The sequence below is a fragment of the Dermacentor variabilis genome, chromosome 7, assembly GCF_050947875.1.
Source record: "Dermacentor variabilis isolate Ectoservices chromosome 7, ASM5094787v1, whole genome shotgun sequence".
Taxonomy (NCBI): domain Eukaryota; kingdom Metazoa; phylum Arthropoda; class Arachnida; order Ixodida; family Ixodidae; genus Dermacentor; species Dermacentor variabilis.
Genome location: NC_134574.1, coordinates 112,465,385 through 112,490,237, shown reverse-complemented (window position 1 = coordinate 112,490,237; position 24,853 = coordinate 112,465,385). Strand labels below are relative to the sequence as shown.

General features: G+C 46.8%; 1 protein-coding gene across 4 annotated transcripts in view; it reads right to left on the bottom strand.

Annotated features, from left to right (window-relative positions):
• Positions 1-24,852, bottom strand: part of LOC142587025 (uncharacterized) — a 33,521-nt gene extending 8,669 nt beyond the window's left edge. For 2 of the 4 annotated variants that reach the window (XM_075697908.1, XM_075697909.1), the window contains exons 1-3: positions 24,685-24,852; positions 10,233-10,375; positions 10,084-10,167 (exon numbers count right to left, since the gene is read on the bottom strand). In XM_075697908.1, coding sequence (XP_075554023.1) covers positions 10,084-10,167; positions 10,233-10,375; positions 24,685-24,752 — 295 coding nt within the window. In that variant the 5' untranslated portion in view covers positions 24,753-24,852. Of the gene's footprint in view, positions 1-10,083; positions 10,168-10,232; positions 10,376-14,701; positions 14,740-24,684 lie in introns of those variants that run through there. The other 2 variants (XM_075697910.1, XM_075697911.1) reach the window with 2 other exon arrangements.
• Between the last annotated feature and the right edge of the window lies 1 nt (position 24,853).

The following is a 24,853-nucleotide window of genomic DNA, read 5'->3' as shown; positions in this document are numbered from 1 at the left end:
GACGTGACAGTGCATTGCCGACTTTTACACGGAAGGTACGATTGGACAAATAGCTTTCAATTATTTTCAACATATTTCCACAGATGCCCATTCCCGACAAATCTCGCAAGATCCCGTAGCGCCATGTTGTATCATATGCCTTCTCCATATCGAGGAATATGGAGAGGAAATACTGTTTGTGTACAAAGGCATCGCGAATATGTCCTTCAATGCGCACAAGATGATCTGTTGTTGACCGCCCTTGTCTGAAGCCACACTGATAGGGATCGAGTATATTGTTGAATTCAAGGAAGTGTATGAGTCTGTGATTAATCATTTTTTCAAAGAGCTTACACAAACAATTCGTAAGAGCTATTGGACGATAACTTGCTGTCAAGGAGGGGTCTTTTCCGTGCTTCAGCACAGGAACGACAATCGCCTCTTTCCATGTAGATGGGAGGTATCCCGCAGCTAAAATAGTGTTGTAAAGTGTGAGTAGTGTAACTTGTGGGTCAGCATGTAAGTTTCTGATCATATCATACATGACTCTGTCAGGTCCCGGTGCAGTGCTTTTGCATGTGTTCAAGGCAGCTCTCAACTCGGCAATACTGAAAGGCCGGTTATAGGGTTCATTCTGTCTGGAGTTCCTAATTATTGGCTTACATTCTTCTATCTGTTTATATTTGAGAAAGGACTGAGAATAATGGGTTGAGCTCGACACGCTCTCGAAATGCTCCCCAAGTGAGTCGGCCTGATCTTTCAGTGTTTCACCTTGTGTGTTTATCAGAGGAAGTGAATATGTTTGTCGCCCTTTTATCCTATTAACTTTGTTCCATACTTTGGCCTCATCTGTATAGGAATTTATACTTGATAAGAACTTTTCCCAACTTTCTCTTTTAGCCTGTCGGCGGGTTCTCCTGCCCTGGGACTTTACTTTCTTAAAGTTAATAAGATTCTCCGCAGTGGGAGACGCGCGTAGCAACCCCCACGCTTTGTTCTGTTTTTTACGAGCGATTCTACAATCGTCGTTCCACCACGGGACACGCCGTTTGCATGCCAGGCCATTTATTTCTGATATGCATTTTGATGCGGCATCTATTATAAAGGCTGTAAAATATTCAACAGCAGCATCAATTTCTAACGAGGACATGTCATCCCATGATGGTGCGGAATTTCTCCCAGTCAGCTGTGTCAACCTTCCACCTAGGAGCCTGTGGTGGATATTCGATATCTTTAGGTGATCTTAGTAGTATGGGGAAGTGGTCACTTCCGTAAGGATTGTTGTTAACTTCCCATTCAAATTCAGACAGTAGTGACGGGGAAACTAGGCTAAGATCTATTGAAGAATATGTTCTGTTTGCAAGAGAGTAATATGTGTGTTCCTTCTTATTCAACAGGCACGCACCAGAAGAGAGAAGGAACTGTTCAACAAGTCTTCCTCGCGCATCTATACGAGGGTCGCCCCACAGGTAGTTGTGTGCATTGAAATCGCCAAGAACAATATAAGGTTCTGACAATTCATCTATGAAGGACTGAAATTCATACTTAGTTAATTTGTAATGTGGGGGTATATAGAGCGAGCACACAGTGATAAGATTGTTTTGGAGAACAGCACGAACCGCCACTGCTTCAAGGGGCGTTTGTAGCTGCAAACGTTGACACGCTATGCCTTTCTGAATAACAATGGCAACACCGCCCGATGATGCGACAGCATCATCGCGATCTTTGCGATAAGTTATGTACTGTCAGAGAAAGTTTGTATGTTTTGATTTTAGGTGTGTTTCCTGTAAACACAGCACTTTTGGATTGTGTTTGTGTATGAGTTCTTGTACGTCATCAAGGTTCCTAAGAAGACCTCTAACGTTCCATTGAATAATTTGTGTATCCATATTGAAGGTTAATAAGTGCTGTGTGTATGGAAACAGGTGATGCCTTAGGTTACAGAGCTCTTTTGAGGCCCTGTAACAGGGGTTCTGCCCTTTCTGGAGCGTTCGAGTGAGCCTCGCCGCTCCTTAGGCGCTTGGTGCGCCTTGGGAATAGGTGTAGTGTCCATTGCCTCTTGTGAGGCGCCGGACACGTGCTCTTGCGAGCGAGAAGTTACCAGCGAGGGTCCCGCCTTGGAGGGCAAGACCCCTGCGCCCACCAGCCCGGAGGTCGATGGGGCTCCCTGGGGAATTTGGCTGCGCCGGCCGTTGCCAGCGCTGGAAGGGACCTGGGAGGTTGAGGCAGCCTCGGCTGCGCCCACCTTCGGGGTCGATGGTCCCTTCTCCTCGGTTGACGGAGCAGCGCTAGCTGCAACCGCCGCGGGGGCAGATGGCGTAACTGCCAACTCACTGTCTGTGGGTCGGACAGCCGCCGGAGGCCGTTGTGACGCTGCCCCCTTACGCGCCACATCGGCAAATGTTTTCTTGGGCAGGTAAGATACCCGCCTGCGTGCCTCTTTGAAACTTATATTTTCTTTTACTTTAACTGTTACTATTTCCTTTTCTTTTTTCCAGGATGGGCACGACCGCGAGTACGCGGCGTGCTCCCCATCACAGTTTACACAGTGGAGAGCGTTCTCACAAGTTTCAGTGGTGTGTTCTTGGGCACTGCATTTAGCAAAAGTTTGGCGACCTCGGCAGCTCTGCGAGCTGTGGCCGAAGCGCTGGCATTTGAAACAACGGAGTGGGTTTGGCACGTACGGCCGGACACGGAGCTTGATATACCCTACCTCGATTGACTCGGGCAAGAAACTTGAACCAAAGGTGATTATTAAGTGCTTCGTCTGAATCTCTTTACCATCTCGCCTGATCTTTATTCTTCTAACATTGATAACATTTTGCTCACTGAAGCCCTCCAGGAGTTCTGCTTCAGTCAGCTCAAGCAAGTCATCGTCTGACACAACGCCGCGGGTGGTATTCATTGTACGGTGCGGGGTTACTGTTATGGGGGTCTCTCCAAATGACACTAGTTGCGGTAGTTTCTCATACTGTTTTACATCACGGAGCTCCAAGAGAAGGTCGCCGCTTGCCATCCTCGACACCTTGTAACCTGGACCAAAAATATCAGTTAGGGACTTTGAAACAAGGAATGGTGAGATGTTTCGCACTGCTTTGTTTGGCTTTTCGGAATGAATAACATGGAAGTGGGGAAAGTTCTGGGTTTCGCGTCCAAAAAACTTGAACACATCTTCGGTGCGCCCTCGTTTCTGAGGGCGATCAGTAAGGGAGGGGAAAGAAGTTTCCATGAAAAAATGTATGCATTCGGCAACAGCGCCGACCGCCCACCACGGAGCCCAACGAGGGGACGCGGCAGAGCTTGCGTACAAGTCTGCACGACGCCAGTCGTACGCCGTCACTATAACCGAATATGGTGTACCCAAGGTTGGATAGCCACACAGGGTTAACCCTTGCCGCCAGGAGAAAGGAAGTAAAAAGAAGAGAGAAGGAGACAGGAAAGGTCAAAAAGTGAGAGATAAAGACGAAGATTCGAGGAGGGAGAGACAGGAAAAGGCGACTGCCGATGTCCTCCAGGTGGGTCAGCCTGGAGGTGGCGTCTATGTGAAGCCGAGGCCGAAGAGGTGTGTTGCCTCCGCCGGGGGGCCTTAAAGGTCCAGACACCCAGCATCGGCTCAACCCCCAGGATCCCCTTTTCCCCAGACACGGCTGAGCCGCGCACGGCTACACGCGGGAGGGTCCAACCCTCGTGTGCTCGGGTCCGTGGTGTCGCAACACACCAAACGCCTGCTCACGCAGACGCCCCTGCGGGGTAGGCACCTTTATATAGGTCGATTGCAAAGAACATATCGATAAGTGATATATATTTACAACTCACACTACAAAAAGAAACATTTCTGCAGTCTCGAAAACAGAGACCCGACAGTTCGAAGCGTAGACACGGTTACATGCGCAGAAACCAGAGAAAATATCATTACCTGAAATGAAGTCAGAATTAAAATTACAATGTAGATCATCTAGCAACCTAGAAAAAGAACAAAATGAAAGAGGAGCCCAGAGAAAGGTTTACAATGTGGTGAGATCCCTCGCCGGCGCGTTCAGAAAAAAAAAAGAGCTAAGAACGGCTCGTAAAAGGTGGCGCGGAGAAAGAGACGTTGTTTGGAACCCCATTCAAGAATAACGCGGTACACAGTTATTCGTTATTTAAATGTAATAAGTGATCACAGAGGTACTTACCCACAAGACGAAACGCCCTAACAAACCTTATGCTGCCGGACGTTCATACCCCATGAAGTTTGACAATTCTTTATTTTTTGTATTTTTTCAGACAGACTAAAGTGGCGTCATTAGGAAAAATGACAACTACAGGTGCAGACAAGCAATTCCATTGCTGGCCTGCATATTTAGAAAATTTTAGAAAATTTCGATTTTATAAAAAAAATCATGCATTGTTTTTACTCCACCGTGCGTTCTGCTTCTTCCCTAATTTCATATTCGCGATCAATACTTACAAATCTATAGGAGGGCGAGAAAAGATAGGGAGGCGCTTAAGGCTGCGCCTTTAAGGGTATGACACGATAGCTTAATTGTTCCCTTCAGTGGTTTTATCCGGTAAAACCATAAGGGGAGGACCTTTATAGGAACGTTCACAAGGGCAGAAGGTTCGATTTCTTGACCATGCCCCTTGTGTACACGCTGTTGTAAATGAACTTGCGTTTTATGAGTACACAGAGGGCGTGGTCCTGTTCCGCATCACGTGGCAACATCTGCTCGGTAGTATCCACATCAATTGGCGCGTCCTCGATGAGGCCTTTGATGCCAAACTGCCCAGTGTCGCCGTAGAGGAGGCGACGTATCAGTAGGAAGGGCTGCCCTGGTGGCACTAGCCGCACAGCGACCAGATCGAGCTTAGGTAAGTGGGGAGGTTTAAGGCCAGAATACATGGAGCGAACTTTCACGACGAAGTTCGGGCGGCATAAAATCTGTCGCGGCGCGACGCCGTATGTTCGCCGGGCTGCGCTACAAGGAGCGAAGACAGGCCGGCCGCCGCCGGCGAGTCGCTTTGTTACCAGTGTGGCTAGACGAGGCAAATGCGCTGTCGTGAAACACATGACAAAAAAAAACTTTACCGACAATTATTATTGCTTTTGAATTACGGAACACTCTAAAAACGCGTAAAATTTTGTTTAGAAATGATTTCTAGTCTTTTTTATGTGTTTGAGACATTCATGTGCCGGTGTAGTTTAAAGAAAGCGGCGATGCTATGCGTTGTGGCAACACTGGGCGGGTAAACAACTTTCGGCTCCTCCAACTCCGCGGCTCTGTTCTGTGGCTCAACGCGCGCGCGGCCGAAGCAAGCAGACCCGAAAGTAGCGCACGTGAGCTTGTCTAACCATGGCTGTTATTAACTTGTTAAATTCCAGCCGCGCCACTTTGGATGCCATGAATACAAAAAGCGGGAGACCGGCGTGAACGATACAGCGGGATCGGGATACACGGACAAGCGGGGAAGCCTAGCCGGAAGTCGGGGCGGATAGTGAGGCCTGATTGGCTCGCTTTGGGGCGCCGTTCGTTTGCCGCTTCCGGTATCGTCGCAGCCCGACGAACTTTCCTGCGCTGGCTGGATCGGCGGCGAACGGCGTTTTCTCCGCCGCCGCGCGTCGCGCGTACGCCGCCGGGCGTCGAACGCCGACTATTCGTCGCATATTCGCTCCATGTATTCTGGTCTTTGGGCGGCAATACATTCGCGGTTGCGAAGTTTGGGATGCCATCCCGCCGCATAGGCTGCATACAGGTCCGACACACGACGAATGCAGACGCGTCCGCTTGAAACGCTTCTGTCACAACACTAGACGGCGTTTCCAGAAGGCGCTTTAGGCCGTTCTTGCGACACATCCGGTCGCACACAGAGCACTAAATACCGAACGGGTTCTTGTCGAAACGTTTCTCGAACACGTTTGCAGCTGCACACCGTCTTGTATGCTGCTACATTACAGTGGTTTTCAATAGGTGAAGCGCCAATAGTGACGGCACACAAGAAGAAATACAGACTGGACAAGGCGCTAGTCCAGTCTGTATTTCTTCTTGTGTGCCGTCCCTATTGGCGCTTCATCTATTGAAAGCTATGCAGCAACTAGCCCCACAACGTGTTTTACTACATTACAGTGGCCCTGTCCCAAGCTCATTGTTCAGTCTTCTTCAACAGTGCAATAGACAAAGACAAGGTGAGGGCACATACACAGCGCTGTGTACGTGCGCTCGTCTTGTCCTTGTCCTTTGCGCTGTCGAAAAAGGAATGTCGCACCAGCTTGCCCAAGCTTCTACAGTGTCGTTGTTCAGTTTCAGCTTGCCGCCTCAGCCGCATAGCCTTCGCTTGTTTTTGCAACGGAGGGCCCCCTTGGCGCAAAGCCGCTTGACCGCCACCTCTCGCTCTCGCAGTGCAGGGTCTTATTGACGCCTAAGTCGCTTAGCTTCCGCTTTTCGCGGCAGACACGCCTGGCGTTCGCTATTGAGTTCCAGTCTTTCGCGATCTAAATCCATGATTTTCGATGTGAGGCTTCGCTTCTGGCGTTTGCCGCAGCTTCGCGCGCGCGCCACGTAGAAAAATGTTCAACGAGAGGGGACGCTCGGCGAAAACTGCCAACAGGAAACACGTCACGCCTGGTGTTAATCCCATCCGTAAGTTTACGAGAGCATCAGAATAAAAGAATGTGAAATGAGCTTACAGACAACGCTTCTTTTTATTCTTTCCCGCTAAAACAAAAAAAAATGCGTAGAAATGAATTTATATTTTGCGCCTCTTTTTTCTTGTGTTATCCAGCAGCAAGCTACCGGCATGCAAGGCGCGACAGATGCATGCGTCACGCGCCAAACAGGCCACCAAAGCAAGCGAGGCCGGTTGCGCTTGTGAAGTTTGCCCGTTCGGCGACCCGTCTCTTTTGAATGTAGCGTGTTTCTTGGGCTCCCGGTGCATTCTTGCGTTCCATCTGCACTTCGACGCGACACCACTGCACTATTGCACTAAGGCAAGGTGAGAAATGTTGTTTGACAGCCTGCGACACATTACAAGGAATTTTGCTTTTACGGCACGGAACCGAGATTTGTGACACAGCGATAAACAGCTCGGCCGTCCTGGCGTAGTTATATTGTCTTAATGACTGGTACTAGGATATATGTGTGCGACGTTTTCTATGAGCCCCAACGTTATTATAACTTATTCCGGTAGTGTTTAGGCCATGCTCGCCGCATCCCGCTTTGTGACGCAGTTAGCGAAAACCACCTCGGTCGTCTGACGCAGCTTCGCGAGTACTCAATATTACCGGGACAAGTTTTGACACTTTTTCTTGGTCCGAACATTGTTGCGACTGATTTCGTTACTTCCTGCGGTGCTTTTCATGCGCACTGGCCGCGCGCGGCGTTGTGACGCGGTCAAGGTATAAGCATGTCGGGTTTTTGCTGCAGTTAGTTTCGCGTGTACTAAATATTAGTAGGACAAGTTAGTGACGCATTCTCTGTATCCAGAAAATTATTTTAATTACTTTCTTTACTTTCTGGGATAATATTGAGGCAAGCTCGCCGCGCCTGGAGTTGTGACGCAGTTAGCAAGAAGGCAAACCGGCCGTGATGACAGTAAATTTGGCGTGTACTGAATCTCAGTGGGACAAGCTTGTGGGACGCTTTCTATGGCCCCGCAACATATATCCTCGTTCCGTACTAACACTTGTCGAAGACACGACGAGCGATTGCAAGGAGTGCTACAACTGGATTGTGCTGCTAGCGCCGGCAGAATGGCAAAAGATAACGCCGAGGATCTCAAAAACCAAGAACTCAAAAATTCTGTCTTCTGAAAGACTGAAAACAGGATTTGCAGCCAAGCATTTCTCTTGAGTGCGAGTAGAAGGCATTCTGCGAGCGTCTAGCATGGTCTGGCTGAGAGCCTGTATTGTGGCTACCTTTGTGCATGTGGCATACTTCGCGTCATTATGAGGCCAAGTTCTGCAAGTTCTGTTGGAAACAAGCTGTCACCCTTGAATTTGCGCTCCTAAAGTGCAGAAAATAACGCCCGGGAAGGAGGGAATGCTTCGAAATCAGCTGTTTTCTTCATAATTTATAGTGTGCCTTGGTATGAGTCGGGTGCTCCTATTGCGTGCTTCTGTAGAGTCGTGTGGGCTGATCCAGAAGGAAGAGCTGTACCGGGCCGACCCGCGACGGCGGTGAAGCCGGCTTTAAGCGCTCCGCCTGCTTGCAAAAAATAAGTTTAATACTTTTTGGTCCAAATATTAGGCTGATAAGTACGCATAGTACGCTTCGACCCGCGTCAGCGATCGCCCCGCCCTCCCTCTCTTTGTCGGCGTTCAAAGCGCTTGCGTGTCCCCTTTCCTCTTCTTCCGCTCTCCCGTGGTGGCGGTTTCGTAAGCGGGCGGCCCGCCAGTACCGCGAAGGGAAAATAAACGTGAACCGTCGATGTCGCCCAGATTCCACAAACTTGGAACGTTTCACCACTGCTACGTCCCACCGCCACGACGTCCACGGTGAGGCGTCGACCAACGCACGATCGCTTTGGCTACGGTGAAGGAATGTGTGCCCTGGGAGTGCGATCACGTGCATGTCTGTTCCACGCGCCGGAGTTCCTTAGTAAAATGTGGCGTGCCACGTTTTACAAAAATGCATGGGTACGTCTACACTGCGATGACTCACCATCTTCCGAGGCTCAACAACGTGGAAGAGTGACGTCGCACCTAGCCTTCGATTTCTGCGCATGCGGCCCTTGAGGCAATGCAATGCACAGTTCGACATTAACAGTCCCACTTACTAAACTATGCCGGTCTTCCACCTTAACAGAGTGGAATGCACTGGCTTTTTTAGTTCCACAATACGCTAATGGCCCCCTACCACATGGGACAAATCACTATTTAATGCGGGTTTGTGGAAAGCTGGAAATAATCTGCACAGGAAAACGTATTAAGAAAGCGCAGAATTGTGAATGTTGACTGAATAACTTTGAAAGAAGTTGTTAAAATCTCAATTCGACTATATTGCCGTCAAGGTTCGGTATAAAAACAATCGAGCCAAGCACCAATTTTTAGGCAACAATTCCAAAAATCTCATGAAATGATTTCACTTTGCAGTTTTAAGAATGACTCTTTAAACATTTTCTCAAACATCGACGCATCTTCTAAAACGTTTTGTAGCGGGTTATCTCGACAATTGTGCTAGAGTTAGTATTTCTGCCAAGCAGGAAACGCTTCAATATTGCGTGGCTTAAATTCTGAAGAGTGAAATGTACGGTAAAGTGCGTAAAGGAAATTTGCTTATTGTTGTTGCTTAGCTACCAGTGCGTCTTATTTTGTATCCCTATATTTTCCGCCTTTTCGGAAAACTTTCTCGAAATGATGTAACACCGCTAGCAACAACATTATCTAAAGCTGCATACAAATTAATAAGGTGTCATGTCGAATGCACACCAAATTCCATTACTGCTCCCAGATACCGAATGCTTATTCCAAGGCCCCAATCCACGATTTAAACGCATATTCTTTGTAGACTTCAAGCAAGAGCTGCCGCTAATTCTGATTTTTCGACTCGCAAGCGCACTAAAAAATTGCAGAATACGTGCCTAATATTACAGCGAAGCTGCCTATAGCTAAGATCACGGGATTTCTTCGTGGCGTAACGTCGATAGAAAACTATCGTCACCAATGGCTAAACACCCCTTAAAGCAATGGCTAGAAGCGTTCGGGAAAGTTACGCGAACAGTGCATGCGTTCCTGGCAATCACGCATACAACATACAGGGCAGCATATGTTTCAATAAAGAGCAAGCTCAAAAGAAGCATCCGAACCGCGTAATTGATGACAACGCAGTCCATGCTAGCCGTAAAGATTACTGTGGCGAAAACTGCCATGGCGACGCCAACTTTACTGCAGCATACGAAGCAGGGAGCAGGAGGCTCCCTGCTTCGTATAATAAACTGAACAATAATCCTACATCATAGGTTTCTCATACTGTTGCCAGGAATCGGAATGTTCAACCTTCCTTTACAAAGTTTGCGACACCTTGTGTATTTTCTCGTGGAACTGGTTGTAAAAAAAATGCTTTCTTTTCAGTTGGTGTATAGTGTTTGTTCCCAGGCAGTAAAAATATTTGCCACCGGCCATTTACTTACCTATGCAACTCACATTCGTAGCGTTGTAATTTGCACTGTCTCCATCACGGGTTAACGTTGCATTGCAATGGTTCCCAATGTGCCCTGAAATAATAAAAACATGATTTGTTAAAAGAGAAAGCACGATTAACGATGTGCAACAGCCTTACGGTCGGTTAAAGGTACAACCGTCTTTGCTTGATCGGTACACATAATCAGAATAACACCTTTCTTCGAAGTAAAAATCGGGATGTTTATGCGTGTTGTTGGAGGTAGTTGCATGGAGACGTACCCATTCGTCGTTCTTGTACATCTGTGAATAAATTAAAGCGTCGAAGATATCATGTTCAAAAGGAACCAATAAAGCTCGCCGTCATTTTAGCGCTCTTCATTTCGCTGTCTGATATAAGCGGCATATGGTGCACAACAGAACAGTTTTCAACGCAATACAACATAAAATTTCTCCGCCCTATTTGTTCCTATATAGTTTTATACATCTGCGCGTTTGAGTGAGTGCGCGTGGGAAAAACAAACGTTATTTAATTTATGCTAGAGTGACAAAGACAAGCTTCCACGCCGGGGTTCGCAGCATGTGTTTGACATAGAGATGCAGTCCACGTCGATTGCAGCAAACCTATAGCTTCCGTGCGTCTATTCTCGCATGCTGGTTGTGCGGCAATTCAGAGAAGGTGTGAGTTTCACCCAAGCATCCCAGCCAATTTGAAATTCATCCACTCTGTAGGAAACAGCGTGTGGCTTAAAATCCTAAACCGGGAACTTTTTATTGCCTGTGCATATTGCAATTTCTTGTATATTTTATTTGGACTTCGCCTTTCACTTTTGCCATTCTCCTTATTTCTTCTTTAACTTTATAGGACAGGCTGCTCTAGTGCGATGCAACTTCTGTAGTTCTCCTCTAATTGTCACTTGATAGCACATATTGTTTATCTTTTCCAAGATGACTAGTGCCAACTCTGTTTAGTCTTTCACAAATTAAAGATTATTCCTTATCAAACTTTATTAGCCTAGTATCCGAGCAATGGTGGCCCTGTGAGCACTGCTCCAATGACATAACTAAAAAGACCCGCCTCTGTGTTCCGCTGCGCTCCCCCTGCGGAACAGCTTCATTTTCACGCATTTTCTGATGCTCTAACCGCCTCTCGCGTAACACGGCAGTCTCTAATTACTTTGTCGTTTTTTTCTAAATTTAGTTTCTATGAATGAATGCGTGAGGAAGATAACTGAAAATGAAATACTGGGGTTTTGCGTGCCAAAACCACAATTTTATTACGAGGCACGCCGTAGTGGGGGACTCCGGATTATTTTCACCCCTAGGAGACCTTTAACGGGCTCACAGTGCACAAGAAACGCGTGTTTTTTTTTTGCATTCCGACGCCATCGGAACGTGACATTAGCAAGACAACACTCGTAGCGTATTTAGCGTATCCGCTATATCACCACCCGATGGGGTAGCCCAGCGGCCATGGCATTGCGCTGCTATGTTCGAGGTCGCTGGTTCAATTCCTGCTGCGGCGGCCGCATTTCGATGGGGGCGAAATGCGAAAACGCTCGCGTATACTGAAATTTAAGTGCGCGCTAAAGAACAAGAGGTGGTAAAATTGAATGGGGAGTCCTCCATTACGGCGTGCCTCATTGTCGCTTGATGGTTTTGGCACGTAAAATTGCAGGATTTCATTGTAACTACAAAATTTTAATATAGATAACAGCAGTCGCGGGCAAAGACAAGATCACTTGAGTCAGTCACAAAACATCGAGCCTAGCGAGTAAATGGGTCTACGTAGGTTTTCAAATGAAGCATGATCATCAGACTTCATCACAAGCGTTCGCGGCGACTAAGTTGCATTGTAGTTGAATACAAATATTAAATTTCCCTCCTAATCCTTCCATAACAAGCCAACAAACACTGACACCAAGGACAACACAGGGGAAATTACTTGTGCTTAATAAATGAATTAAAGAAACGATAAATTAATGGCAATTAAAGTGGATGAAAAAACAACTTGCCGCAGGTGGGAACCGAACCCACAACCTTCGCACTTCGCGTTCGATGCTCTACCAATTGAGCTACCACGGCGCTGTTTCCCCATCCACTTTCTTGGGCATTTATGTGTACTAGTAGAACCCTGGGAGTGTTAGCCAGCGCCACCACTCACAGACCTTGGTGGCGGACGTGGAACGCCCTTTTTGCCGCAGGCGTCACGAGAACGTGATCTTTATGGGTGAAGGCAACTGGTCAATAAACCCACACATGCTACCTGCAGGCATCAATGTTGCCGGATTCGAGACCCTCGTTAAGTAATAAACGAGAAGAGAGGGGTTTAACCGAGGGTCCCGATTTTGATTAGTCATGTCATAAGAAACCAACAAACACTGACACCAAGGACAACATAGGGGAAATTACTTGTGCTTAATAAATGAAATAAAGAAACGATAAATTAATGGAAATTAAAGTGGATGAAAAACCAACTTGCCGCAGGTGGGAACCGAACCCATAACCTTCGCATTTCGCGAAGCGGTTAACCCCCTCTCTTCTCGCTCCTAATCCTTGTCACTCGATGATGCTTATACGCGTAAGGCTTTTTCCGATGAGAAAAGTCTGTGTTTTTTTTTCAGCGACAAGAGTTTATCTCGAACATAGGTTGAACCTTGCCCTATCATGCTTGGCAATCGCCAAAAATGTTTCAGGCCATTTTCTTGCTAGTAAATCTCATTACCGCTTTCTAATGCAAAATTATGGTTTCTTGAAATTAGCTCAGGACTATTTCTGATCAACGCACTTTTGCACTACCGGAGACCACTCGGAAGACATCGCTTCGTCAGCATAAAAATAAAGATATTGATAAAAATAGCGGAAAAGACGAAACGCCTGTGAACACCTTCTGTGCCTTTGAACGTCTACGCTCCCTCACCGTGCTCTAAGATTGCATTTCTAGCTTGGTTCCACCTTCCAAACATTAAAATAGCTTTCTACAAATGTAGACGCATGTGCTGCAACCTTTATAAACTACGCGACAAAAATTTCGATTAATCAATTCTTCGATGAAAAACCGTATAACGAAAACAATAATTCAAATAAAGCCAAAACAATGAATAAATAATAGCTAATCAACAAAAATTTAGAGACCTTCTTGGAATACATGTCAGCGTTTTCGTACATTTTCTATCTGCACTTTATATTTCTGTGATATGCCCATAAAGGAAGGTCTATACAGAGCAACGCTGAATACATCTATTCATCATATTCATATCTTCATCTATTCAGAATACAGCGCATGTTGAACAGTGTCCCGTTGACGGCAAAGGTGACATAAGTTCCGTTTTAAGGAAATGTTGCGCTGAAAGATACCTTTACTACTGACGTCTCCGAGCCACGACGGGTCACTTTTAGAGTGCAATTCAAATGAGCAAGCAGCATAAAATAATCAAAGCGTGTCATAGCAGAGGACTGTACAATCCTGAAATAATGACCACTGCATATTGTGGGAGGATTAATTTTGGCTTCACGCCTTCCAAGTACCACAGAAAAGAACTAGCGTAAGCGCTTACTGCTTATTCCCGTTTTTTACCTTGCAATATTTAGCAGTCCTCAGAGAACAGGCGACCTATAGGAAAACGTGAGAACAAGAGGTGGATCAGGAATATGTGAAGCCCTGTAGTTGGGTCCTGCTTGTAGCCATATAAAAACGAAAGCTCATAATCTGTTTTAGCCATTACACCCAATATTGCTGTGTCTGCTAGAGGCGTTTGAGGGAAGATGTGCTATGGCGAATAATTAGGAAATATTTTCTTTATGCAATAGGGCCGTGCGTTTGCATTATTTAGTGGTACCATTATGTGCGGGACGCACGTCGCAAGTTATACTACGACGACACTTGGATCAACACAGTCGCAATTTGTTTCTAATATATGGTCCATGAAATGCCAAATTCCTTCTTGCTGTATTTACCACGTGTTAGGAAGGCAAGCCTAAAACTTAGAAATGCCATAAACTGAGAAACGAGCCTTTACAGCACCGCGATATCACTTTCATTATCGCTGAAGGTAAGATCGTGGAGAACATTCGCACATTAACAAAACGGTTCATTAACGTGAGAGGAGACAACCACGCTGATTTTCTTGTTAATATGAGGACTGAATTGGCGATCCAGAGTTGTGAAAGCGTCATCAAAGACAGTCTCCTATGGAATTTAAACGCTACATTCTGATGCAGTTTTGTGGTACCAAATTTTTACTTTACCGTCAGAATCTTCATATGAGGCGAAGGGATATTAACATCAGTGTAATAAGTGCCCCTAAGTACTTATGACAGCACATATGGCATTTCACGTGTGCCCATTATCTGCTGGTTTTCAAAGGAATCACAGCAATGTCAATTTCAATGTGCGCTTCACAGGCGGTATTAGGAAGGAACGCCAAGAAAACGTGATATTGGAAGGAGTAAGCAAATGAAGATAATCGCAGGGCATCATTTGTAGTTTAGACATTATTTGCTGGTCTTTATTGGCTTTCTCGTTGTCTATCATTGCGTTATTAGGGAGCATGTATTCCAAGACATTGCCTACTTCAACTCAATTAATATAAACTGATAGCTCCAGATGACTAGCTTTAATGGACTTACCAGGGTAATATCAGGGAGCGGTTGCTTCGGTTTTGCCTGGATATAGAAATGACAAATGACAAGACTTGATAAATGATAACTTCACCCACCAGTTCTTTAATAGCACATTTAGTGTGTATATTTCCGAAAAACGGTCCGTTTGCGGCAATTTTACCTTCCACGATATGACTTGCAGTTAATTTCTCGAAGATCACACATACCCGAAAGTTGCTGATATCATTTGAATCTCTCGCCACATTCAGTTCTTGTGGTTCGACATAGAGAGAACATCGAAATTAGAGTACGGCTGCTTCTTTTGGTGTTCTAGCATGTACAGTACATACCATCGAGTACTCCGCTTCCCCGCGCCAGCTCATGCAAATTAGTCTCGCGTAAAATAAATTGATGTTTAGATTTTAAACGTTTCGTCCAATAAACATTTTTCCAACTTGCGCAAATGAGAGTGGTACGCTATCGACAGATTTTTCTGTGAGCTATTTGATATTTTCTTCCCGTGTATCTTGCGTAAATGTTTCGAAGTTGGGATAGAAGTACGAATTACAGAAAGTCATTTATCACATCTGCATGCTTGGTTGCAAGGAAATACAATATTATATTCTTGACAGAAATTATTATATATTATATTATATTATTATTATTATATTAGAAATCAGTATGCGCTGTGCAGAATATTGAACGATCCCGTTTTTTGTTCGTAAGTAGGGTCTAACACCTTCGATTATAAGCGGAATGTTAGGCAACATTATGCGGCGAAAATAGGTAGCGTTTTTGTGTAAATTTTATAGCCAAGTGTAAAGTGGCGACCAGAATGCGCATTGTGTGTACATGACGGGCAGAGAAAAGAAATTACGCTATATATTATGCAAAACGCAACGCTCACCTAATAGTGCGCGTCCTGCAAAAGATCCGAGTGGCTTAAGGAAGGTGGCCAGTCAACCAACACAAAAGTTATTCAATGATTGATATTCTAAAATGATGGTTTGTGTTAAAATATAGGCTACATTGTGTTACGTCGCTAAAACCTGCCATGAGCGTCAACGAAACGCAAATATATAAATGGGTGGTATATATTACCCTGTTGTAGTTTCAGCATTGCTGCTGATTCAAGGCTCTAATATGGCCATGGCCTTACCATCGTTGTCGTAGTGGGCCTGGTCTTGTTATGTCCGCCCCCAATACAAAGAACAATGAGGTTCAGCACAATCGCTAGTGTTCATAAAATGAGCCATAATCACACTTTAAACTTTACTGTGCGTTGTTCCCAAGCATTGCGGACCGTATTTACAGTTGATATCCTGCGTTACAGCAAGCGCAGAAATACTTACCGTTCTCTTAAATGTTGTGTGACCGCACTGAAAGTCCCAGTTATGCTTATTTTTTTAAATCCGCAAGCAAAATGTCCTAACTAACTAATCCTTCGGCTCGAATAAAAGCGCATCATCTTGCTCGGTTTTGTGAGTATCCGCAAATGCAAATTCAGTAATTTTTATTGGAGCCCGCCTTTGTACTATCAGGAGCAACAAGATTGTCATTGATACAGCCAAGCGACCGGAGGTTATCCGTTTGCTACACGCCGCCCACAGAGAGATCCAGAGAGAGGTAACGTTCTGGCCCGGAATGAACGCGGACATTACAGCTCTAGTCCAGTCATGTACAGCCTGCCGAAAGTACTAGCGTAGAAACACTAGGCTGCCTATGCGGAGCCACGAGATACCAAGTCTGCCATTGCAAGTCCTGGGGCTTGATATATTTTACCGCGATGTTCAGACGTACCTAATCCTCGTTGATTTCTACTCGTTCTTTTTCGAGATTCAAAAGTTACGTCAATCAACCGCAGAAGCCGTAAACAACGCCGGCTTGCTTGTTTTCGCTACTCATGGGATTCCGACAAATCTGTGCGGTGATAATGGACCGCCTTTCAACAGTGCTTCCTTCCGCTCTTTTGCGGCCCAGCTAGAAATCGTCCGCATAACATCAAGCCCATATTGTCCTCGCCGTAACGGCATGGTGGAGCGTGTAGTTCAAGAGGTGAAAAAGTTGCGAAATAATGCCCCTTTTGCAACGTTTCATTTCTACAAAGCTCTACTTGAATGGAGAAATATGCCAAGGGGTGTAGAACTAAAGTCGCCTGCTCAGGGCTTGATGGGACGTCAAACCCGAACTCCACTGCCAGTGCTCCCTCAGCACCTTGAGCATCCGAATGCGCCACCTGAGTCCCTTCCCAACTGTCTTTGAGATATAAAGGAATAGCAACGAATCTGTTACAACCGGACTGCCAAGCCTGAGCCAGCGCTTGGCAGTGGTTCTCCATTGTCTGTATGCGACACCACACGCAGAACATGGACCGCAGCTGTGGTCATTGGCCCTACAGGCCCACCATGGTCGTACAGTCCACTCACAGAGAGCGGACAACAGCTGAGGCGCACCAGGGAGCACCTGAATTCCACAGAAATGTGACTGGTGGTCGACCCTACGACTGATTCTGCTGAACCGCTTTCGCAGTCTGACCCAGACACGGCGCTGCTACAACCAGACGCCCTTACTAGGAGTAACCGCGTCGAAAAAGCACCACACCGCTATCCTCTGCCACAAAGAAAGCAGTGATAGTGCCTGGATACTTGAATACAACTTCTAACATTCTTTTGTGTTTTGTAAATATTAATTTCTCTTCGACAAAAAGGAAGTAAGGAAGATGCAACTAGGTGCTTCATCATGCACACATGCCCCTTGATGGCACCTACTGCTCATGTCGCGCTTTGTATAGCCCCTTTATAAACAGGACCGTATCCGACAATAACCATTCTTTCATACGCTGGTCACGCACAGACACGGCAACTACAATGAAAAATGTGCACGTGTCAACTCTACCCGACGCGCATGTCCCGTCGCGTATTTCCTCGCCCGCTAGGACGTGTTTATAGGGCACTGTTTTCCCAGCTAGCGCAGGCGTGATTGCTTACGACCACCTGGTGCTCATATTACTGTAAATGGTTTGTGTACATAAATGATTTCATTCATTGTAATAAACACCATGTTGATAAAACAGCGTTGGCTGGTCAGTGGCAGAGTAGCTGGCTCGCATGTTGTGGTCACAGGTTTGATCCCCGCAGAAACTGGGCCTATCTATGGTCATTCCGGGCGACAGCTGCTACCGACGCTGGAAAGCGACTATTGGAATGACACCATAGCTAATACTGGAAGTATTGTAGTGTATTGAACTCACTCCACTGCCTTTCATTTTTTTCTGCTTAGACTTTTATTTGTTGCATGTACTAGCGAGCTACTTAATTCTATTATGTCTTGCATGAATCACCCATATATCGCTAACGACATCTATCATAATGGTGATTATCGATAAGACTCTCAGATATTCATATATACGGGCCTGGTGCATTACCAAAAGGGCGCCTTCTTTCTACGCAAAAAAAATTGCCTACGCTACTGGGACTATGTTATGCCTATACCAGACAAGGTGTTTTTTTAAAGAAAACCTTCTGGAATATAAATTATGCCTTGAACAATAAACTACGCCACCACCGCTATTCTACTCCGGGCACCAAAAAACATCAGGGAAGGAAGCAGAATAGGAGGTGCTTTTTTATCACTTCCTGCCTAAATTGGGCAACTGAACGCTTGAATTCCGTACCCAAGTATGTCTTATTGTAATTGGTTTCAGAAGTAAACGTTAAGGTAGTCGACGAAAATTTTGTGCGAAATAAAAAAAAATGGACCGAATTAATCTGATGATGGCTGTCAACAGTGATGCGTTTAGTGTTTGATCAATATAGCCGCAGATCGTATGGCAACTGTCATACCCATTTTCCTTTGAGGGCTGGAGCGCAGAAGGATTCCGCAAACGCTGTTGAGGCCATCTAGCATTACTGCCACGCAGCATGCACGTGGCGTCCGAAAGGTATGGCGCGCAGGTGCATGCGAATGTTGAGAGATGCGTCATATGCTAACCGGGGTCCTCTCTCGCACTTCTCATTGGATACGGTGCGCCATGAGGTAGCACTGGCGGGAAGCTCGTGCGTGGCGTGCAAAAGGAGAAGGGTTCGAGGCCGGTGGCTGCAAACACTGAGCATTGTGCCCTCACTCGCGGCACACTCTGTGACACATGCTCAATGACCCGATTTGGCGAAAGATTCATTGAAGGGCGGCACATAGTGCATTCAATGCGCAGCTCGCTAAAGCGTTGCCGTGAAAGACGTTCTTTGCGAAGCAGCACATAGCTATTGCATTTCTGGCACAGTCCACTAATGCGCCGTATTGCTTTGCTTGAGCTACGCTTGTGACGTAGGTTTGATGCCAACAGCATTGGAGGAATTGAAAGATTCATTTTCGCCATAGTAGAACGGCACATTTCCACAGGCATATACCTAACTACCAGAGATGGCATTAAGACGTTCATTTACAGTTGCCCCCACCTACTGGAGCATATCCGGTGACCAGAGGCGTAGCCAGGGGGCAGGGGACGGGCTACAAGGGACTAACGCCTACAACAGCTGCTCAAAACCTCCTCCGTAGTGTCTAACATCCACGTCAAGATACTAAAGCCAGCAAAGGTAACTACGTTTTTATTTATATTTTTGCTGTGACTTTTATTCGCGAGGACACAAACCGCTGGCGATCCCTCAAATGAACGTCTCTTTGGTATGAAGCAATGGCGCCAAAAGTGCACTGACTTTTTCAAAGTCGTACATCGGACCATACAACGAGACAAGCTAAATCAACACACTGTCAGACAAGTTGACGAACATAAGTTGGCAAAGCATGCAGCGAGGTCCGATAAGACGAAGCAATGTGGTGGTTCATTGGTGCCGTCATGTCACAGAAAAGAATAGACAGACAACATGCTTTATTTGATCTGGAGGAGCTACTGTCAGGACCCCAAACAGGAGGCCATGGTAGCCGCTGGCTGCGCCAACGTAGAGGACAGAACGCCGTGACGATCCGCCCTTTTCTCGGGCCCTTTGTATAGCCTGGGCTTGCTTTCGGAATACTGTGCTTTTGTTGGCCTCCTCCCATTCGGTTTCGCTCGAGAGAAGGATGTTAGGCAACGCGGGACATCGCCAGAGCATGTGAGCAATAGAGCAAAAGGTTTCACTGCAGTCGGGCAACTAGGATCCACATCCGAGTATATCCTACTGAGTAATCCCCACGACGGGAAAGATCCCGTGGGCCACATTCTGAGAGTAGCTGACTGACCTGTACTGAGCTTCGGGTGAGGAAGAGGATAAACTCTCCTACCAAGTTGGTAATGTTAAGTAATTTCATTAAATATGAGAAATGGATCGTTCTTCATAGTCCCTTCCTTCCCAACCGGTGCCTCCAGACCGTTGCGGCGCGTGAGTTCTCGTGCATGGTCGTGGGCCAGCTTGTTGACGTTTGGGAAGCCCTCGAGAACGTTCGTCCCCATGTGTGCGGGGAGCCATCTGCTTCAAAGAAAACCGGGGCAAGCCCTTCTCTCTAGAATAGAGGCCGCCTCTCGAGCGAGATTACCCGATTTGGAGGCTCTGATTGCGTCTCTCGAGTTGGTATAAATCTGGGAACGCTCTGGCTCACACAAGGCCGTGCAACAACAATTTGCTCTGCTATACTCGGGAGGCCGCTCTTACCGAGGCGGAGGAGCGAAGCAACCTCGCTCCCGTCTGCAACCGACAACGCGAACATTTTCCTGTTCCCGTACTACACCGCATCGACAAAGAACGCAGAGCCTCTGTCGTCCCTAACTTTCTTCAATGTGGCTCTTGCACGTGCTTTACGTCTACCCTCGTTATTTTGTGGATGGACGTTTCGCGGAAAGGGCTTCACTAGGTACGTCGCCCTCGTTCCAGTGTGATTGTTATGCGCCGGTCCTCCAGTATCCTAAGAGCCATGTAAACCTCGTCAACAATTCGCCTGCCAGCTTTGGGCGACGATAGCCCAATCACCTGGGCAGTGACCGGCGCCTTTATGATCTCGTCTATGCAATTGCGCATTCCGAGTCGATATTGCTTGCCGAAGCTCTTCTGAAAAGCCTGTCTGAAAACCCTCCATGACTATATTGGAGAGCATTCGTGAGATGACTGATCCCTGCGTGGTACACCGAGCCCCCAGTTCCTACACGCTCGACCTAATCGGCCCCGCCTGAATAGTAGCGGTTCCATGAGAAAGGACCTGACATAGACCTCGAATTTGACTCCCAGGCCTATCCCTGCCGTGGCCTACAGTATGTATCGAGGTAACGAAGTATCGAACGCTTTAGTTATATCCAGACCGACAATCCCTCTCACGTACCGGGTGCTGCTATCGAAGATTTGCTTCTTCAACATTAGCACAACCTCCTGCGTCGATAGGCCGGACCGAAAGCCAACTATAGTATGTGGGAAGAGGTGCCTGCGCTCTACGTACCCGGAAACCTTGTTCGAAATCGCGCGCTCCGCTACCTTGCCTGTGTACGATTTTAGTGACATTGGTCTCATGTTATCGAAAGGAAGGGGTTTTCGAGCTTTAGGAATGGGTATCACTTAGCCGGCCTCCATCCGTCGGGCACCTGTCCTATCTGCCATACCCTGTTGACCTCCTGCCTTATCATCCAGTTTCCACTGCCTTAGCCTCCAGGTTTCGTAATAGCCTGCTTGAAATCTTATCGGCGGACAATCCTCTGCCTTCGTTGGCCCCATGGGAAGGTATATATCCACGACCACATTCAAAAGCGACTGTTCAGTACCTCCCTCCTGTTTGTGCCTTCGTATGACTTTACTAAGTTTTTGCCTTTGATTCCACTTAGTCTGCGCGTCAACCAGGAGGTGCTTGAGGAGGTTCCACTTCCCTCCTAAGCGCATGAGCCCGTCTACTGCCGCGCAGACTTCGTCCCATTGTAGCCCATTGAGCTCCGCGCAATATCTCTCGATCTCTCTATTAGGCCGGCTATTTAGCATTTTTGTTTTGCGCCTCATCATAATTGAGGATTTGGCCTAAAACAGGTGCGCTATGTGCGGGTCTATTTTTAGGACTTCCGCTTCCGTTTGTACCACCTTAGGAGCCCTCAATACGTCCTGCATAAGGGAGTCGATAGCCTCGCCATACGAGGAAAACGTACTCGCTCGCCCCTTCCAAAGTTTCTTCAACTCCTACCTGTCCATGACCCTAAATACCCTGGCCGGTCGGGCGTCCACCCTTAATGTTACAGCCGCTACGAAGTGGTCACTGCCGAGTTTCTCCTGCTTATTGGGCACATTACGTTTCCTACTAACTAGGAATAGGCAAGAATCAGATGTATGCGTAAAGAGAAAAAGCCGGAAATATCATTACTAATACGGATGGGATAGTTCAAGTGGCTGAGGAGTTCTATAGAGATTTATACAGTACCAGTGGCACCCACGACGATAATGGAAGAGAGAATAGTCTAGAGGAATTTGAAATCCCACAAGTTACGCCGGAAGAAGTAAAAGAAAGCCTTGGGAGATATGCAAAGGAGGAAGGCACTTGGGGAGGATCAGGTAACAGCAGATTTGTTGAAGATTGGTGGGCAGATTGGTCTCGAAAAACTGGCCACCCTGTATACGCAATGCTTCATGACGTCGAGCGTACCAGAATCTTGGAAGAACACTAACATAATCCTAATCCATAAGAAAGGGGATGCCAAAGACTTGAAAAATTATAAACCGGTGAGCTTATTGTCCGCTGCCCACAAAGTATTTGCTAAGGTAATCGAAAATAGAATCAGGAACGCCTTAGACTTCTGTCAACCAAAGGACCAGGTAGGATTCCGTAAAGGCTACTCAACAATAGACCATATTCCCACAATCATGCATGTGATAGAGAAATGTGGGGAATATAACCAACCCATATATATAGCTTTCATTGATTACGAGAACGCGTTTGATTCAGGCGAAACCTAGGCAGTCATGGAGGCATTACGGAATCAGGGTGCAGACGAGCCGTATGTTAAAATACTGAAAGATATCTATACCGGCTCCACAGCCACCGTAGTCGTCCATAAAGAAAGCAACAACATCCCAATAAAAAAAGGCGTCAGGCAAGGAGATACGATCGCTCCAATGCTACCCTCAGCGTGTTTACAGAAGGTATTATGAGACCTGGATTGGGAAGAATTGGGGATAACAGTTAATGGAGAATACCTTCGTAGCGTACGATTTGCTGATGATATGGTATTGCTTAGTAACTCAGGGGCCAATTGCAATGCATGTTCACGGACCTTGAGAAGCAAAGCAGAGGGGGGCTCTAAATATTAATCTGCAGAAAATTAAATCAGTGTTTATCAGTCTCGGAAGAGAACAACAGTTTAGAATAGGTAGCGAGGCACTGGAAGTTGTAAGGAAATACAGCCACTTAGGACGGTTAGTGACTGCGGATCCAGATCATGAGATTGTAATAATCAGAAGAATAAAAATGGGCTGGGGTGCCTTTGACAGGCATTCTCAGATCATGAACAGCAGGTTGTCATTGTCCCTCAAGAGAAAAGGTATAAAAGCTATGTATTACCAGTACTCACGTATAGAGCAGAAGCCTGGAGGCTTACGAAAAGGGTTATACTTGAATTGAGAACGACGCAACGAGCTATGGAAAGAATAATGATGGGTGTAACCTTAAGGGATAAGAAAAGAGCAGATTGGGGGAGGGAACAAACAAGAGTTGATGACATCTGAGTTGAAATCAAGAAAAAGAAATGGGCATGGGCAGGAAATACAATGAGGACGGTAGATAACTGACGGTCATTAAGGGTTACGGACTGGATTCCAAGGGAAGGGAAGCGTATATAGCAGGGGGTGGCAGAAAGTTAGGTGGGTGGATGAGATTCAAAAGCTTGCAGGGACAACACGGCCACAATCAGTACATGACCAGGGTAGTTGGAGAAGTATGGAAGAGGCCTTTGCCCTGCAGTGGGTGTAACCAGGCTGATGATGGTGATGATGATGATGACGTGACCTACGTTCCTTACACACGCCGAATCAGGCGCTGTGTTCGCGCCACTGACGTGCCCTGCGTAGTGGGGAAGCCTGGGTTTGTGATTGCCGTAAACGCGAGATCATCCAAGATCCTCGCCAGGTTCTCTCCTTTTACAGTCCCTCTGACGTAGCCCCATGGAGTATGAGGGGCGTTAAAGCCCCCGGCAACTATGAGGAGAGAGTGTTTGGCAATCGACGTCACCTTTCTAAGCAGGGAGTTAAACGTCTGTCTCTGGTCTGACGGTGGGCTATAAACACTAAGCACAAAGACGCTCTGCTTAAGACGCCCGTGCGGCATAACCTCCACGAAAAGGGTCTCCATTTCACCCCGTCCAGATAGGATTAGATGTTCAATAAAGGCTGGAATTTTTTTATCATCGGGGCTAGTCCTCTGCTTAACTCGTTCCTGATCGACACACTGTTAAAGCCCCAGAGTGTAGGGTCGTTAAATAATGTCTCCTGTAATACCTGAAATCTGGGATTTTTCAGCCTCATTCGCCAAAAATTGCCGTAGCGGAGCCTTTGAAAACTAGCGCAGTTCCACTGCCATATTTCCAGCTGTTTATGATCGCCCGCCATCATGCTACATTAACATGTTTTGCTCCACACCCGAAGCAATGTCGGAGTGAAAGACTGCCTTGCTTTGCCCTCGGACATTGGCTATGGCCCTAATCGCCGGCTTTTCTTTCAGTACCGTTACTCTTTGTAGAAAAAGTTGATACTTTCCTGATTTTATTTACTTATCCTGAGTAGTTCCTCTAATGTCTTCTTTGTTGAGCCTCTCCCTGAGACGTTTCCGATACGCTCTCGTCGTTACACAGAGGGCCTTACGGTTTGCTTTAGTGAGTCCCACGCGGTGTATATGTTCGACTACCTGTGGTGTCTGGTCGCTCGCCTCTATTTCCCTGGGCTTAGCTTTGCCTTGAAGGCTTTGAGTCGGGGTAGCTTCTCTCTAAGCTGCGTAACTTTCTTAAGTAATTCGCCCACGTGCGACCCACTACCGGGCTCTGGCGAAGCCGGCCGCGTTACCTCCGTGGGTCTCTGTAGCTCCTCCATCCGCTTCCCTTTGAGACGATCCGCCCAGGTAGTCTCCTCATGGATCCCCACGTTGGACACCAAGCGCCCTCTTCATCGAGAGCGGCGGCTGATTGGGCCGCGCTTCCGCGCAGCTGGCGTGCAAGAGCGGCTTCTCTCGGTG